General features: G+C 36.6%; 1 protein-coding gene across 1 annotated transcript; it reads left to right on the forward strand.

Annotated features, from left to right (window-relative positions):
* Window positions 1-1368: 1368 nt before the first annotated feature.
* sypb (synaptophysin b) lies at window positions 1369-17131 on the forward strand. The gene is made up of 8 exons (XM_052603629.1): window positions 1369-1468; window positions 3275-3340; window positions 6154-6278; window positions 9310-9508; window positions 10466-10657; window positions 12640-12778; window positions 12910-13078; window positions 15924-17131. Exons 1-7 carry the CDS (start codon window positions 1451-1453, stop codon window positions 13059-13061), a joined length of 891 nt encoding a protein of 296 aa, XP_052459589.1. The 5' UTR covers window positions 1369-1450; the 3' UTR covers window positions 13062-13078; window positions 15924-17131.
* Window positions 17132-17496: the final 365 nt, after the last annotated feature.

Below are 17496 nucleotides of genomic sequence, written 5' to 3' on the forward strand. Positions count from 1 at the left end.
TTGGTCAACCATGTTTTTTTAAATGTGCTTTATAAATAAACTTGAAACTTTATGTTTATGAAAAGTTTCGCAAGCAGAATGGATCCATTAAAACAACTAAAAACGCAGTATTATGCATCCCAGGCCAGTAGTTGATGTCACTTCGCCTGCACATTCCTATAGATTTAACACATCGCACGTGCATCACCGTTTTCGCAAATTCATGTTTTGTGGTTTTCACAGAAATGCTAACGGTATAGTTTTTGAAACCTCACATTTTTAAACCCATTTTCAAAGGTTTCGTTTTCAAGCCCCTTAGATCTTGTTGTTGTATATATGAATGGCCAAAATTAATTTTTAGTTCAAAACAGTGTTGTGTAAACACCTAGCTTTGCTAGCTTACATACATTTTACCTTGTACTCACCATTAAACCTGAGGCATCATGCATGAAATCTCATCCAAATACAATTAGCCAAAAAAATATGTCACTCCCATTTCTAAAACAAGTCCATACAGTCACTGTTATGTATCATACCAACCCGGTCTCACCGGTCCCCTTTTTGGGTTGCCCCCAACCCAACATAACCTTCACTGTGGCATGAGCAGATTTAGCTAAATAACAAATTGCTATGAGATTGTGTCACATTTTAAATTTGAAAATCACTATATGATAATTCATAGTCCTATCATAAGCACAGTCTGTTTTATATAGATGTACTTGTTACATATACTCTTGATGTTACATAGTCATAAGTCAAAATCTGTGGCAACAGTTTAAAATTCCACCGGACACCTGGATCAATAATATACTGCATGAACATATTTACATTTGAACCTTATATAAAACAATATATCAGGGTGAGCAGTACTCTACACGTATTATACCTTGTTTTACAGTGTTTTGTTCAAAATGATTATGTCCTGCCAAAGCTGTTGAGGATTATCAGAAAGCCAGTCAATGCATTTAGTCAGTAATGCATTGATGTATGTCCACTGAACAAAGTTCACACGTTTCTCTTTTCAACATCATGCATAATCTGCCTAAATGTGTGCAGAAAATTGACATTTAATTTCGTACTGTAGAGTTAAACTGAAAGAAAAAAAGTAAATATCTTCAATTGTTCAGTGTTATGTAGGCTACTGTAAGTAAAATAAGGGTGGAACTTACATTAAAAAGAAATAACGTACTGATTGTAATGTATTAATTTAAGATTTGCATCATTTTATGTCTGACAAAATATTTAATTTAGTATTATTATTAATTTTTTGTTTTATTATTATTGTATGTTATTATAATTCGAGGTTGCTCATCCTGAAAATAGAAGCACATTTCTCCAGACAAGCATGACTTGGATTTGGAGCGAGAGATTATCGTGAGCGTGTTTTGGAGCGCGGCTCTGCGGTGACCCGGATGTAGCGGCGCACTGCCTCCACTCGTCTGATCCTCTTATCAGCGACAAGGCGCTCGAGATGGATGTTGTCAACCAGGTAGGGCTTTCAATCACAGCTATTCACCGAATAAATTCTGCAATCTACTGCAAACTCCTCGCACTTATTTGCGTGTAACGTTAGACCAGACAAGCTACTGTTATCTGACTGACCAACGTTGATTTTAACAGGACGGACAATGGAGTTTAAATGAATGAAATACCTAGATGCGACGTTTCGTTGACTTTCAGGGATTTTTAAAAAAAAATAAAACAAAATAAAGCACAACAGAAAACCGTTGGCAATTCAAGACATTTCAGGTGAAACCGTTAAATAGCGGATGTATGCAGTGCATTGCGACGGTGGTATTTATTTTTTATACTGCATGATATATATTTAGTGAGAATGACGGAACTAATGCGCAACTATTTTCAAACGGGGCGCTGTATGATTCACAAAACCCAAACTGGCTGTTCAGATAGCTCAAGGTGTGTATTTTCATGATGCATATGTGAGATGAGGCATTAAAGAACTACAGCCATCTGCGGGCTATTTATCTGTATTTACACTGACGTCCAATTCGCAAAAGAATCATCTTTTGAACCGGTTCTTTTCAGTGATTCAATCTAAACGATTCCTACACAGTTCCTAACCGACTTGACTTTGTATGAGTCTACGGGAGAACTTTTAGCGGGTGACATGATTGAATCATAAACAATTTATATTTTAAATACATAAATAAAAAAATAAACTTAAAATGCTGCTTTTGGAGCGACGCCACAAATGACTCGGTGAACTAGCTCTTTGAGTCAAACTGTTCGAAAGAACCGATTCGCTCAAACGAATCGGAATTCAGAATACTATTTATCCAGACAGCGTTCGTCAGATATTATTTCATCGTAACAGATCAGGGATATTCCCCACTGGGTTACAGCACATGGCATATCGTTTGGACAAGGTATTAAAGAGCAAGATGAGAGATGACATCGCGACGCCGTCGCTGCATCACAGTCTGCAGCGTGCCGCATTCGGTCGCGCGCTCTCTGGCCTTGCGCCCGCTGTGCGAGTCAAATATATCTGCCTTTGGACTGTATGTGCTCGCCAGTTGCACTTTCATAAAGGAAACGTTGAGATAAGCAGCTTTGACTAATTCTAATGCTTGCAAAGTCTCCCTCTCCTCTCGCGAGCGCGCGCTCTGACGTCACCAGAGTCGGTCAGCTTGTTACAGTGTATCGAGTGAAAGGAGCCAAATGCAACTTACCTGCATTGAGCATGTCCATTGCACACACATATAGAGACTGTAGATAAATAGATATTTAAGAAGAGCACTCCAGTCTATTAAGTACAGTACTTGTTTATAATTTTAACTGTAGTGTGTTATTTGATTGACATTTAAAGGTAAAACATTTTAAATGTACTAAACTGCAACTTCATCATTACATTTTTTTTTAAAAATTCGAAATATCTTTAAATACACGACATACAAATTTCAATAGAAGTGACATTAAAGATTATTTTAGTTTACCATAAATGCTTGTCAGTACATTCAGCACTACGCTTTAAGCATATTTCAGAGACAATAGAAATGATTTTGAAATGACATATCTAGTCCTATTTAAAGCCACTCTAAGTATAGTTATTATAGTTTAAATACAAATGTATACTACAGTACATTTTCATTTACTTACAGTTAGCATGCATTTAAGTGTCTGAAAACAGCAGTTCAGTCTGTACATGATGATCCATAATAAATACTCTCTTAAAAAAGTATGCTAAAGTGTACTCAATTATGTAGTCATTTTACTCATCCTGGTCTTTAAAGCTGTGCATTTTGTTGCTGATATTATTTATGTATTTCTTTTTTAGCTGGTCGCCACCGGGCAGTTCACAGTCTTCAAACAGCCATTAGGATTTATTAAAGTCTTACAATGGGTGAGTAACTACAGAGCTTGCAAGGTGGTTTTTTTTTTGTTGTTGTTGCTTTCCTTCATATTGTTTCCTTCATCAAAACTGTAGTTTATCTTTAGATATTTGGGTTTGCAACTTTGTAAACCTGCCGTTTTTACTGAAAGCACTGGTATTTTCTTAGAAGAAGTGCAAATCTAGCTTCTCTCAGTTCTATCTGGCAGTAAACACGGCACACACATGGCGTTGTGCACAGACTGTGTGGGAGGCTGTGAACAGTTGCTGCTGCTTATGTAACCGGCACTCGGAGAGGAACCCGACGCTAGTTTACAGTCACGAAGTCTAGGAAATCAAGGCTGTCTGTTATGAATCTTCTACGGTTGTAAGATTTCAAGTGCTCCAGTATCTTTAGAAAGCAAGCAGTGCATGTAATAACCCCTTTCATCTCCTGAGACACTTCCAACAGCCCAGGATAATGAAGTGTTGTGTCCATTACGTCTGGTGCGTCTGCCATATTGTGCCAGGGACCATTTGTGTACAGAGAGTCAGAAGTTGCACAGAAGTTAGACAATCACTGTAAATAATTACTGGTATATATAATAAAATGTCTATAATCACATGCACAGCCAGCATGTGACCAAACTTCAGCCTTGAAATGTGGTTTCATTGTCGGAAAAAAACATTGAAACAACGTTTAATGCTAAAACACAAAACACATTATTATTCCCCCATGCTGAAAAACAAGACGGTGACAGTGTTGCAAATCAAAAAGCTGACATTCAATGAAACATTTCTGATCTATGTCATTGATTCATTTTGTGTACTTCAGATGGATAGTTTACCCAAATGTTATCATCATTAACTCAACTTCACGCTGTTCCAAACCTGTATGAATTTGATTTGGTGCATCAGAAACTGATTGGACTGTTGGATCATTGTCTTTTGCTATAGAGCACAACAGTTCCTGAACGTATAAACCTTTACAGACAGACCTACTGTGAGGTTGTAAATCGATGGTATTTGCTTATGTAGCTGTCAGACCACATTTTTCAGCTTATTTTTTTAAATAATCATGTTTAATGCCAAAATTCTTGGTGAAATACCACATCACCCATGATGCTGTGCAGAAAGTTGCAGCAAAGCGCACCAAAAGTTCCCTTTAGCTCCGCCTACTGCCATGAAGCAGCACAGATGAGTCAGTCTTCTCATGCTCAAATTTTTTGTGCATGTATATATAATGCTTTAACAAAGACTTTTTACGTCCCTATGGGAATAATGAAGAGAAAAAATACTTCCAGAAGCAGCTCTGCTGAAAAAGTTGGCAGACACTAGTTAACTCTATTACTGCGATCACATGGGATTGATGCATACCACTGAACACGCCATCAGAGAAGAGAAGAGATGTGGAGGGCACGTCAATACAAATAAAACTAAATAATGATATGCATGGATAAACCATGTATGATGAATTCCATAAGAGAATAAGAATTGTGACGAGTGCTGCTTGTGTCGTGTCTATGTAGACAGAGTGATCCAGATCAGTCATTTCTTCCGTGATTGTTTGGATGCTGTCTGTGTAGGCCGTGAGGTTTGGGAACAGCTTATGTGTGTGTTTGTGTGTAAATGTGTGCGCAGAGTGACATATAGTAGATCGGCACAGTGTGTGTAGTGACAGATGGCGAAGCACCTCGGTAAGATTAATAGCAGGATTTTCTATTCAATCGGATCTTCCTGCAGTGAAGGGAGGGTGTGGTAAAAATACTCCGACCAACTAATCTCTCTCTCTCTGTGTGTGTGTGTGAGTGTGTGTGTGTGTGTGTGTGTGTGTGCGCGAGAGAGAGAGAGAGCACGTGCCTGCACCATTGTGACTTTAGTACATTTGCTAATACTAGATAATTACTGTTTCAATTCCAATCCGTTCACTAACATTATTGTGACAATTGTTGAACGCCTCATGTTTGTCACCTCATCTAATTTGTTTAATTATCCATGACAACAGGTGCACCACGTTGCATTAGTATGCGTGTGTCAGCAGAGCGTCTGATTGGGTGACAGAGGAAAGGACGTGATACGACAGATGGTCACTCATCTAAAAAAAAAACACTCTATAATTTACTCTTTTCTGTATTTACTCTCTATTTGATATTTTTTAAATATACCTAATTTCTTTTTCTTAATAAATTTAATTATTATTTTACAAGTGAATTGTCTGAAACCATATTTTTATTAAATATATCTTTAAATATTCCAAATTGGAGTCAGTAAGATACTTAAAGAGACATTAAAATTGTTATAAAGTGACAGCGAAGGCTTTTAAAATGTTACAAAAGATTTCTGTTTCAGATGAATGCTGTTCTTTTGTACTTTCTCTTCATCAGAGAATCCTGAAAATATCGATAATTTACACAAAAATATGAAGGAGAATACCTGTTTTCAACACTGATAATAATGAGAAATGTTTCTTGAGCAGCAAATCAGCAGGGATCATGTGACACTGAAGACTGCAGGAACGATGATGAAACTTTTCAGTCATACACTACATATAAAGTACATATGGAGATATTTTTCATACATATAGAATGAAGTTGTTATCTTTTCTCCATGGGACATTTTTTGAAATATGAGCCATAATGCAGTGTGACTGATCATTATAAAGCCCTTCCGAAAATTGCCTATTGATGAAACTTGAACTATAATATGACATTGATTTATACTGTATGTTGCTTGTACAAACACAGTGAAATAATCTATTGTACATGAGCATTTGTGGACACCCGTTTCCTCCTAGCTGTCATACTACACACTTATTCAGTGTAACTGACTGTGTTTCTCCTTCTCAGTTCTTTGCCATCTTCGCGTTCTCCACCTGTGGCGGTTACTCTGGAGAGTTACGTCTGAGCGTGGAGTGTAAGAACCGCTCAGAGAGTGACCTGAACATTGAGATTGAGTTCAGCTACCCGTTCAGGTCAGTGTCCCACTGCCAATCATGTCCAATCAGATCCAGATCCGGATGCATGTTTTTAGATTACCGTAATGTCCGGACTATAAGTCACACTTTTTTCATAGTTTGGCTGGTCCTGCGACTTAAAGTCAGGTCCGACTTATTTATCAAAATTAATTTGACATGAACCAAGAGAAATTAACCAAGGGAAAACATTACCGTCTCCAGCCACGAGAGGGCACTCTATGCTGCTCAGTTCTCCTGTAGTCTACACTGAAGACATAGAGCGCCCTCTTGCGGCTGGAGACGGTAATGTTTTCTCTTGGTTCTTGGTTCTAAATAAATGCGACTTATAGTCCGGTGCGACTTATATATGTTTTTTTCCTCATCATGACGTATTTTATGACTGATGTGACTTATACTCAGGTGCAACTTATAGTCTGAAAAATACGGTATGTAAGCAATTAAAAAAAAATGATTATATAAGAAATAAAGGTTCATTTAATTTAATTTATTTATTTTTGCAAAAACAACACAAAAATAGGTCAATTCAACTCTTTAAGTTTTTTAAGAGTGTATTTAGAATTCATGCAACTATGGCTGCATTTACACTGGACGTCTTCATGCACAGATCCAATCTTTTGACTCATTTACATTCACTTTTAGACACGACTGGTATCTGATATCTGTGTTTACATGATTCCCAGCCAAAATGATAGTCGCTTTACTATGCACATGCTATTAAAATGATGTATATAATTCACGTCAAGTGGCCATTATTATTTGCCAGCATGGACAACAGCAGAGGTGGGTAGTAACGAGTTACATTTACTTCGTTACATTTACTTGAGTAATTTTTCGGGGTAACGAATACTTTTCGGAGTATATTTAAAGATGGGTACTTTATACTCTTACTTGAGTACATTTTTTGGGAAAAATCTGTACTTTTACTTCGTTACTGTGGGCGACGCCCCTCTCGTTACTTTATCTTAATGCAATAAATGCTTCAGTTTATTCCAAACGCGCCGTCTACTTTTCTCTGGACAATGAGCGATGACCATTCGCGAATGATTCATTCTTTTGAGTCAACTCTGTTCAAAGGCTTGATCAAACCAATTGGCAAACGAGTGAATTGGTTCATGAATCAGTTTGATTGAGTCGTTCAGTTCCATGCTGCACGCGCTGAGCTCTGAAGCGGTTCACTCAGAGTTGTAACGTTTAAGAATATTAGCAGCTTTGAAAACGGGGCTATGGAACTGCACTGAATTGAAAGCTAATCTGCAAAGGCTATTATTTGCTTGCGATGGAGATCCTTATTAGATGAACGCGTGTGCTGTCTACTGTTTAACAGGTAATAACTTGGGCTACATTCGATTACAGTACACGATACCACTGTGACATTAGTTTGTTGTACGTGTGTGGCTTATAACAGGTTGAATGCAGCTTCCAAAAGACAAAGAATAGCCGATTAAGATTTTATTAATTTTAATACAATCACACCAGTGCGAGTACGTTCAGCAAGTCATATCATCAGCTGCTAAATTCAGATCTGTGATCGCTTGCTGGCGCTGAGCCAGAGACAGACGCGTTTTTACAGCGCTGCGCATTAACCAATCACACACGGTTCTGTTGAGCTTTTGAATGCAATGGCCAATCAGAGGTGTTCCGATGAGTCATCGCTGAAATGCCGGTGCTTCCTTCACTCGCTCACTTACTGAATACCTCTTTCTGCCGAATTCTCTCGTCAGAAACAACAAAGTGCAGATGTGTGTACGAATCTATAATTAAGATATTGATTTCACAGTGTTAACAGTTTCAGTGATTTTAATGGTAGTTTCTGAGAGTGAATGAAATCTAGACTGTCAGTGAAAATTGTTTAATAATGTAAATGTTATTTGCTCTCTTTCTGAACAATGAAAGATTAGTAGCAATATTTATATCACATTAATTTTCAATGTTAAATTCACATTTAAAATAAAGTCAGTCGTATTAAAAATATGTTATGGCATGATACCTATATTTGTTACTTAAATAAACAGACAGGGTTTTATAATAAATTACATAAATTGGATTAAAGGCTGATGAAATATATACATTTATACACACACGCATACATTACATACATTTTTTGTCTATATATCTATATAAAAAAAGGCTCCGAATATATGACCCAAAGTAACTAGTAACTAACTACTTGAGTAGATTTTTTATCCGATACTCTTTTACTCTTACTCAAGTAACTATTCAAGACTAGTACTTTTACTTTTACTTGAGTAAATATTTCTAGAATTACTTTTACTTTTACTTGAGTAAAGTTTTTGGGTACTCTACCCACCTCTGGACAACAGCTGTCCTGATGTTCTGTAGCACAAAATCCGACTGAACAGAGAAATAACGGAAAATAGCGGAATTTTCATTTGTTTGGCTATTTTATCTTCAGCGTGTTAGAAGTGGAATTCTTTAGTTAAATAAAGTATTGCCAAGAAGATGATATTATTTAAATGAATTCGGGAGAGAAGAGAGAGAGAAGAGAGAGAGAAAAAGAGAGAGAGAGAGCTTGTGTGAATTGCTAAAAATATTTTCTTTCTTAATTCGTAACGTGCCGCCCTTGCATTGGGAGTCCTGCGGGAATCAGATATGTGTGTTTAGACAAAGCTCCGATGTCCAGATATTGGATATGTATCTGATTTATAAAACACATTTGTAAGTGGCTCAGATCGGATGTGAAAAACAATGGGATCTCATGCAGTTTTTTTGTGTTTACACGTGTGCAACAAATTCCAATGTGTCAGATGGGAGCCAAAAAAATTTTTTTTTTTGTGCCAGTGTAAATGCAGGCTATTTAACACTTCAGACCAAACTATCAGTTACAGCAACGGTACACCTGACATACACATAATAACTGCAGAAATACCAGCAGAGCATTCATGGTACACTGCTTAAAAAGAGTTTAAATGGTCTGAATTAGCTTGAATTAACATGCACTCACACTCTCATTCTCTGGTCAAGCGAATACAACTTCTGACAGACATTAACCAAAAGTCTTTCTCCACAGACTGCACCAGGTATGGTTTGATGCTCCTACGTGTAAAGGGCTGGAGCCTGAACGCCTGTTTCTGGTGGGAGACAACTCTTCCTCTGCGGAGTTCTTTGTCACCATTGGTGTCTTTTCCTTTCTTTATTCAATGGCAGCCATTTCTGTGTACATCTTCCTCCTGGAGAAATACCGTGAGGGAAACAGAGGAGCTCAGGCTGTGAGTCTTACAGTCTCCTTCCTGTGAAGCACAACTGTTATGAATCTTTACGTTATTCATTCATCGATTAATTATTAGTTCATTGAAAGTTCTTGTTAGCTCAAGTCCATGAAAGGAATAGTTCACCCCAAAATGAAGATTTGCTGAAAATGTACTCATTCTTGGGCTATTCAAGATGTAGAGGAGTTTGTTTCTTCATCAGATTTGGAGAAATGTAGCATTACATCACTTGCTCAACAGTGGATGCTCTGCAGTGAATGGGTGCCGTCAAAATGAGAGTCCAAACAGCTGATAAAAACATCACAATAATCCACAAGTAATCCACACCACTCCAATGACCTGTGAAGTGAAAAGCTGCATGTTTGTAAGAAACTAATCCATCATTAAGTTAAAATGAGTCCATGGATAAAACATCTTAATGGATTGGTTTCTTTACCAGCTGTTTGGACTTTTGGCGGCACCCATTCACTGCAGGGGATCCACTGCTGAGCAAGTGATGTAATGCTCCTCAAATCTGATGAAGACACAAACTCTTGTCAACACTGTTAAACCTGAAATATAATGTTATGAGACTGAACATATGGCATTGAGCCTACCTCATTATTTACAGTCAGTATTCTTACGTTTGTGCCTACCATAATATTTTTCCTGTAATAGAGTGATCACTATGACTTTAACCCATATTTATCATGGAAAACTACTGAGCGCTAATGATTTTGATGACAGACTGAAATACTGAAACTGTCTGAGCCTTGCATTAAAAAAATGATGTCTTTCTCTTTACATATTATGTCAGAAAGATTATTTTTAAAGGAGAAAATGTCCCAGTACAACATAATGGCAGTCAAAGCATAATTATTTTTATTTAATTCTTTTAATCTTATGTAACCAATTCAAATGCAATGATGATGTGTATTCCAAAAATCTGAAGTATGACTGTGTTTTGCCGTTTTACAGGATTTTGTGGTGACAGCTATTTTCACCTTTATGTGGTTGGTGAGTTCAGCGGCGTGGGCCAAGGGTCTCTCAGATGTGAAGAGTGCCACTGACCCTGATGAGATCATCGACCTCATCCCTGCATGTGACCACGAGGAAAACCGCTGCAAAGAAATCCACGAGCCCGTGGTGTCCGGCCTGAACACATCCGTGGTGGGTCCAGACACTTTAACACTCTCATGATGCACATGTATTAAATGTGTTTCTGGAATGTCACGATGACACATGGACAATTGAGTCAGGTTCAGCATTATGTAAATGAGGAGTGACGAGATGATAACATAGTCTTGCACTGATAAGCTTTATGCTACGTTATGCCTTGCTATATACAGTTTTATTGGAACGTTTAGGAACCCCTTAAAAAATATTAATTTATGAAATATGTTTACATATAAAAGACAAAAAATAAATTGCTGAAATTATTAAAAGTAGGCAGCAAAAGTTTGGGAACCCTTGGTTCTTAATACGGTGTGTGGTTTCCTGGATGATCCACGACCGTTTTTTTAATTGATTTGTTTGTGATGGTTGTGCATGAGTCCCTTGTTTGTTCTGAACAGTTAAACTGAGAACTGTTCTTCAGAAAAATCCTCCAGGTCCTGCAGATTCTTCATTTTTCCAGCATTTTTTGCATATGTGAACCCTTTTCAAGAGTGACTATATGAGATCCGTCTTTTCACACTGAGGACAATCAAGGGACTCAAACACAACTATTAAAAAAGGTTCAAACATTCACTGATGCTCCAGAAAGAAACAAGGCATTAAGAGGCAGGAGTGAAAACTTTTTGCATTTGAAGATCAAGGTAAATTGAACTTAATTCGTCTTCTGGGAAACATGCAAGTATTATCTGTTGCTTCTGAAGGGCAGAACTTAATGGGAAAAAATATATATTTCAACAAAATAAGAAAAAATGGCCATCTTGATCGTGTTCAAAAGTCTTCACACCCGGCTCTTAATGCATCTTGTTTCCTTCTGGAGCATCAGTGAACGTTTGAATCTTTTTAATAGTTGTGTTTGAGTCCCTCATCTGTCCTCAGTGTGATAAGATGCATCTCAAAATCATAAAGTCACTGCTGGAAAGGGTTCAGATATGCAAAAGCTGCTGGAAAACTGAAGAATCTGCAGGACATGGAGGACTTTCTGAAGAGCAGAGCTCAGTTTAACTGTTCAGATCAAACAAAGGACTCATAAACAACTATCACCACAAAAAAAACAAAAACAAAGGCAGTCGTGGATCATCAGGTAACAGCACACAGTATTAAGAACCAAGGGTTCCCAAACTATTGAAGAGGATTATTTGAATAATTTCAGCTATTGCTTTGACTTGTGGACTATACTGTATGTAAACATATTTTATGTACAATATCTAACTCAGGACAGTACTAAATAAAATAAAATCTCTCTTATTTTGTTCAAATGATTCCCATTTTCTCAGATCCTGCAAGGGGTTTCCAAACTTTTGCATGAACTGTACAAACACATGCAGAATGTTACTGAACTTCAGTGTTACCTGTATAAATCACTGATGGGATTTTAATTCAGTCATGATAAAAAGACGTTGCAATGTTGATTCGATTTGCAAAAATCAACAGTGAACAGAGTTTTTTTTATTGTTAACTAAAACTAAAACAATAAAAAATGTTAAAGTTAATAGAAATATAGCTGAAATATATTATAAAAATTGAAAAACTGTATTATAAATAATGAAAAACTTTTAAAACCTAAACACATTAAAAAAGCTGCCTAGGCAACTAAATGAAATAAAATAAGTTTAGGTTGAAGTAAATTTACAATCTTGATCCATGACATTGATTAATCTGTTGATTATATGTTGAAATACAAGCTAGAAATGTTTTGTCCATCCACAATGTTAATTTTTAATGGCAAGGAAACCAATTTGGAGTAAACATAGATTTGTCTCTTTTTTTTTTCCTGCAATAAATCTTATTTGTGATCAGACTTTAAAAAGTTATGGCCAGTTATACAGATTACCAGTACACTTGAACTAAAAATAGTTTAAATCAAGTGGTCAAATCAGTGTGAACCTCACTTGGTTAGTCACATGTTGAGTTTTATCAAGTGAAACAGGCTGTAGATGTATAAATAACCATTTGGCTGATTTCTGTGATCTCCGCAGGCGTTTGGCTTCTGTAATATGGTGCTGTGGGCAGGAAACCTGTGGTTTGTCTTAAAGGAAACCGGCTGGCTTGCAGCCTTTGCCGGCACTTACATGCCCTCAGGACAGAAGCAGCCAGCTCCAGACACCTCAGGCCAAGGTGGGCATTACACTCACAGTCCATAAGTTAATGTCAGCAAGTTTATTTGTAGCTGTTATAAACATTTATGATTAAGTTAGTTTATAACAGTCACAACTTAACAATATTCACCTTTAAATGTATTTTTTTAGGCTATGGACAAGAGGGTTATGGCCAGGACCCTTACGCCAGCACTCAGAGCGGGTACCAGCCCGACTACAGCCAGCAGGGAGGTGGATACGAAGGCGGAGGCTACAACCAGTATGGTCAGGGGGAGCCCACCTCCTTCTCCAATGAGATGTGAGCTCCAGCTCTGCACTGGTGAGTGAACAAGCCCTGAAACCGAACATGACACATGTAACATTCTGCTGTTTCAAATATTTTTTTTTTACATGTATTTGTTATTTCCCCTTCATCGTAATGATAGCAGTTTTCAAGCTGCAACCACTCCACAAGTTTGTGTTGATGGTGATGATCATGCTCTCTAGCATTTGATGAATCTTGTGCATCAGTGGAATCAGGAACATCTATTTGTTTGTAAAAAGATTCACATGATCAACACAAATTTACTAATTTTATTAGTCACAGAAAAATTGTACACAATCAGATTTTTTTTTGTATTCATTTGAAATCGTTTAAAATTCAAACTTTTGTTAAAATTATTTTATTGACAGATCTAATAATTACGTTCTAATAATACAGATCATGTCAAAGCAGCTTTATCATGTCAAGCGGGAAAACAGTTTGCCAATAATGCAATTGGACAATAATAAAACAGTCAATTTTTCAGGTTAAGCTGCAGTAGGGAACTTTTGACGCTCTAGCGGTTAATGAACAGAACTGCTTGCGTCTTGCGGAAGAACATCGTAGCCGGAACTACTTCTCTCTGTTTATGTCTATGAAGAATCACAAAGGTACTGGGTTACTCCGCCGCGGTACCCCCGAAGCAATCTAAAATAGTCCGAATATAAACACTTATTATAGGTGCACCCTAGTGATTCAGGACAAGCTAAAAACACGGTTTGGAAAATGGATTCATGGTGTACTCGCTTATTATATACATTTTTCTAAATTTTGAACACAAACAAAGTTACGGAGCGCAGCTCTGATTGGTTGTTTTTTTACCGGGAGCGCATGACTTTCTGCAAATGGCAATAGGACACTGGGAGGAGCCAGAGGAGCTTGAGTTTTTCACAGATTATCTGTCTCATATTCTACTGTCAGGACATAATGACAGGTTTAACAAATATGCAAAAAAATATATTTTTACAAAAGTTACCTACTGCAGCTTTAAGGTCAGTTCACTGTTGACATATAAATGTTTTTAAGTTTAAAATCAAAATTTTTAGAGGGGGTAATATTTTAAATTTTACACTACTTTTCGAGGTTTGGGGTCATTTTTTTTTTTTTTTTATGTTTTTGAAAAATGAAAAGCTGAATTTTCATCATCATTACTCCAGCCTTCAGTGACACAGGATATTTCAGAGATCATTCTGAAATATTTATGATTATTACCACTGTTGAAAACACTTGTGCTGCTTTATATTTATGTTGAAATTATGTTACACTTCCTCAGGATTTTTAATGAACAAAAAGTTCGAAACAACAGAAGCTATAAGACCACTCAGAGAGCAACAGTATACAAGTGATGTATCAAGTCTCAGTTAGTCTAGCACAGTACACATAACACGGTTTTTTTATATATCAATAAAAAAAAAAAAAATTAGAATAGTATAAATTATAGTATTATTATTAAACATTATTAATTGTAGCATTAATTGGTCGGGTGCTGACGAAAAAGATGTGTCTTTAGATGTTTTTTTGAAAATGACTGTGGGAACAGTCCAGGAAAAGGTCTGTGAGGTCTTTTGTGCATCTTTGGGATGACACCATGAGGCATTCACTCGCAGAACGCAAGATTCTGGAGGGCGCATATGTCTGAACTAGTACATTTAGGTATATTGGAGAAGAGTCAGTAGTTGTCTTGTAGGCAAACATCAGTATCCTGAGTTTGATCTGAGCGGCTATTGGCAGCCAGTGCAAACTGATGAAGAGAGCCATGGATTTATTTTTGTCTCATTGAAGACCACTCTCACTGCTGCCATCTGGATCAGTTGCAGAGGTCTGGTAGTACATGCCGGAAGGCCCACCAAGAGAATTGCATTACAATAGTCCAGTCTGGAGAGAGCAAGATCTTGGATCAAAGTGGCCAACTTTGATAGTAAGAGTCTAATCTTCCTAATGTTGTATAAGGCAGATCTGCAGGACTGGGGCGTTGTAGCAATAGGGTCTGTGAAACTCAGGCCAAAACCTGTCGGGCTTGGGTCCTGTCGGGCCTAACTTTTAAGGCCGATTACAGCTCTAATGCCAATAAATAAGAAATATTGCTGACTTGTGCGTTTCCAGCACTCTCTTTACATTCGTCTGATATTTGGCGTTGAAAAAGGAAACGTCTTTTTTTTTAGACATGGAAAATCGATTTTACAATCGATTCAATGAACCCTCATGTCTTAAAAATCAAAAATGCTTTTTTCACAAAAGTGACAGCCCTACCTTGTCGGTGTCCTTGCTCAGTGGAGTCGCTTGTCCTTATATTTGTTGGTCTTCACATGAGAAGGGCTTCACACAACATTTAAAATGTCAGATTAGGTTTCTTGCATCAAAAAGCTTAAAATTTAGTTTTGATAATTTTCTCTGACTCTTAGAATAAAACTTTGTTGTGGTTTTGATGTTGTATATTTTGCTTCTACCCCCTAAACTTTTTTACCAGGAGTGGAGCATAAGAAACAACATGTTGTCATATTTCATCGGTGATTTCAAATATGAATTTTAATCTTAAGCTTGGTGAACAGTTTTGGTGAATTTTATGTTTACCCATTCAGAGAGATAGGAGCTGCACTTGTATGCCCAAGAGGTGTTTCAAAGATGGCCGCCAAGTGACATGACTTGCCTTTAAGGGACTTTGGCTGAACTTACATTGCATACGATAAACATGTTGCATACTAAAAAAAAAAAAGTTTTTGTTTGTTTATATATATAAATGCCATGTACATAGCCATATGGTTTTTAAAATGCATTTTACATGTTTGTATATTGTTGTTTAAACTTTCTTACACATTTCCATAAATAGAAATTGTAAACATTCAAATGTGTGTCTTCTTTATAGATCACAGCAAGATGACAGAAATGTGATCAGCCAGCATGAAAATACTAGCAATGTTTCATCTCTCCAGTCTTTCTTTATGATCAGTGGGTTTAAAGGGAAGGGGTGGGTGAGGGCTAAAGCACATTTAAGAAATGTTAGCAGGGTTGTTACTAAATCATAGCCAGGAGAAAACGCTTTGGACCCAGGAGGAAGTGAAGATCCTGATTTCAACATACTGTCTATCACATCGAATCCAGCGGGAGATCATCTGTCCGTTAATGATGAGGAAAAACTTGAATATGCTACCAAAAAGATCAATGAAACCTATGATATATATATATATATATATATATATATATATATATATATATATATATATATATATATATATATATATATATATATATGCTACATATGGGGATTATATGAATTATAGTAATATTATACTAAATGTGTTTGTCTCTGTGATGTAAATATGAATTATATTTAAATAGATATGCTGTATTGTGAATTTAACTGTCGCTTTTGTGTGTGTGTGTGTTTTTACTTGTAGTCTCCACATTTTTGTTGTTTTTATTTATTGTAGTGGTGTTTTCCCTGTATTACCACTACACCTCCTCCATCATTCAACCCACAGTACTGACCTTAAACCTCCTATTTAATGTGTGTTTTCTTTTTTTATTTGTGTAAAACTTTCTTTTAAGGTTCATGAGAGCACAACGATAAAATAGTATAGCAGTTATGTGTCGATCATTACTAAAAGTGTTAACAAAAGTCAGTAGTCTTAGATAAAATTGGTAGGGAGAGAAACTAAAGAACAGAGTGAAACGGGAAGTACAGATGTACATGCACGAGATTTATTTCCTTTTATGTTTTGGTGAATTTTCCAAACCTTTATAATCTAAAGCACATATGTATTGTTGATGCTATAAAACGAATTGTACAATTTATCGTCATGGGTGCTTCAGTACTTGATGTTTGGTTTTTCTAGTGCTGTGAAACTCCACTGATGCTCTTATTCAGACATGAGTGTGAATGTGAACCAATGATATTGTTTCTGAAGATTCATTTCCATGTGTTTTGGCTTTTTGTTCAGATTGAAGTGGATATTTTAATGCTGCCTCTGTCTCTCTGCCTGCACATGGAGGTCCATAGCTTTCTTTCTCTCCCTGGTTATATGATCTGATAATGCAAAATAAAATAATGTTAGAGAATGATGAGTGATGACATTAATGCTCCAGTGTGTTGTTTTTTTATTGAAAGCATTGTAATTTCCCTGTGTGATCAAAGGAATACTGACTAATTTTTGATTAAAATGTTTATCTTAGGGTTGAAACACTTTGAGTTCTCTAGGGATGCAAGATGTAGGATTGTTTATCATTCCTGGTCTTATAACTGACGTGGTTGGTGACTTTTTAGACCAGAAGAGGGAGATATTTAGTAAATTGTGGAACCGTTAGACCTGTTGGACCAGAAGTCAATAACAAAAATAAATGTGTTTATTATATTATTATTTATATTAATCACGATTTTCACATACCTTCACAACTGTTTTAAACATAATAACAATGTTTGTTGAGTAACATATATGACT

The sequence above is a fragment of the Carassius gibelio genome, chromosome A8 (genome assembly GCF_023724105.1).
Source record: "Carassius gibelio isolate Cgi1373 ecotype wild population from Czech Republic chromosome A8, carGib1.2-hapl.c, whole genome shotgun sequence".
Lineage (NCBI taxonomy): Eukaryota > Metazoa > Chordata > Actinopteri > Cypriniformes > Cyprinidae > Carassius > Carassius gibelio.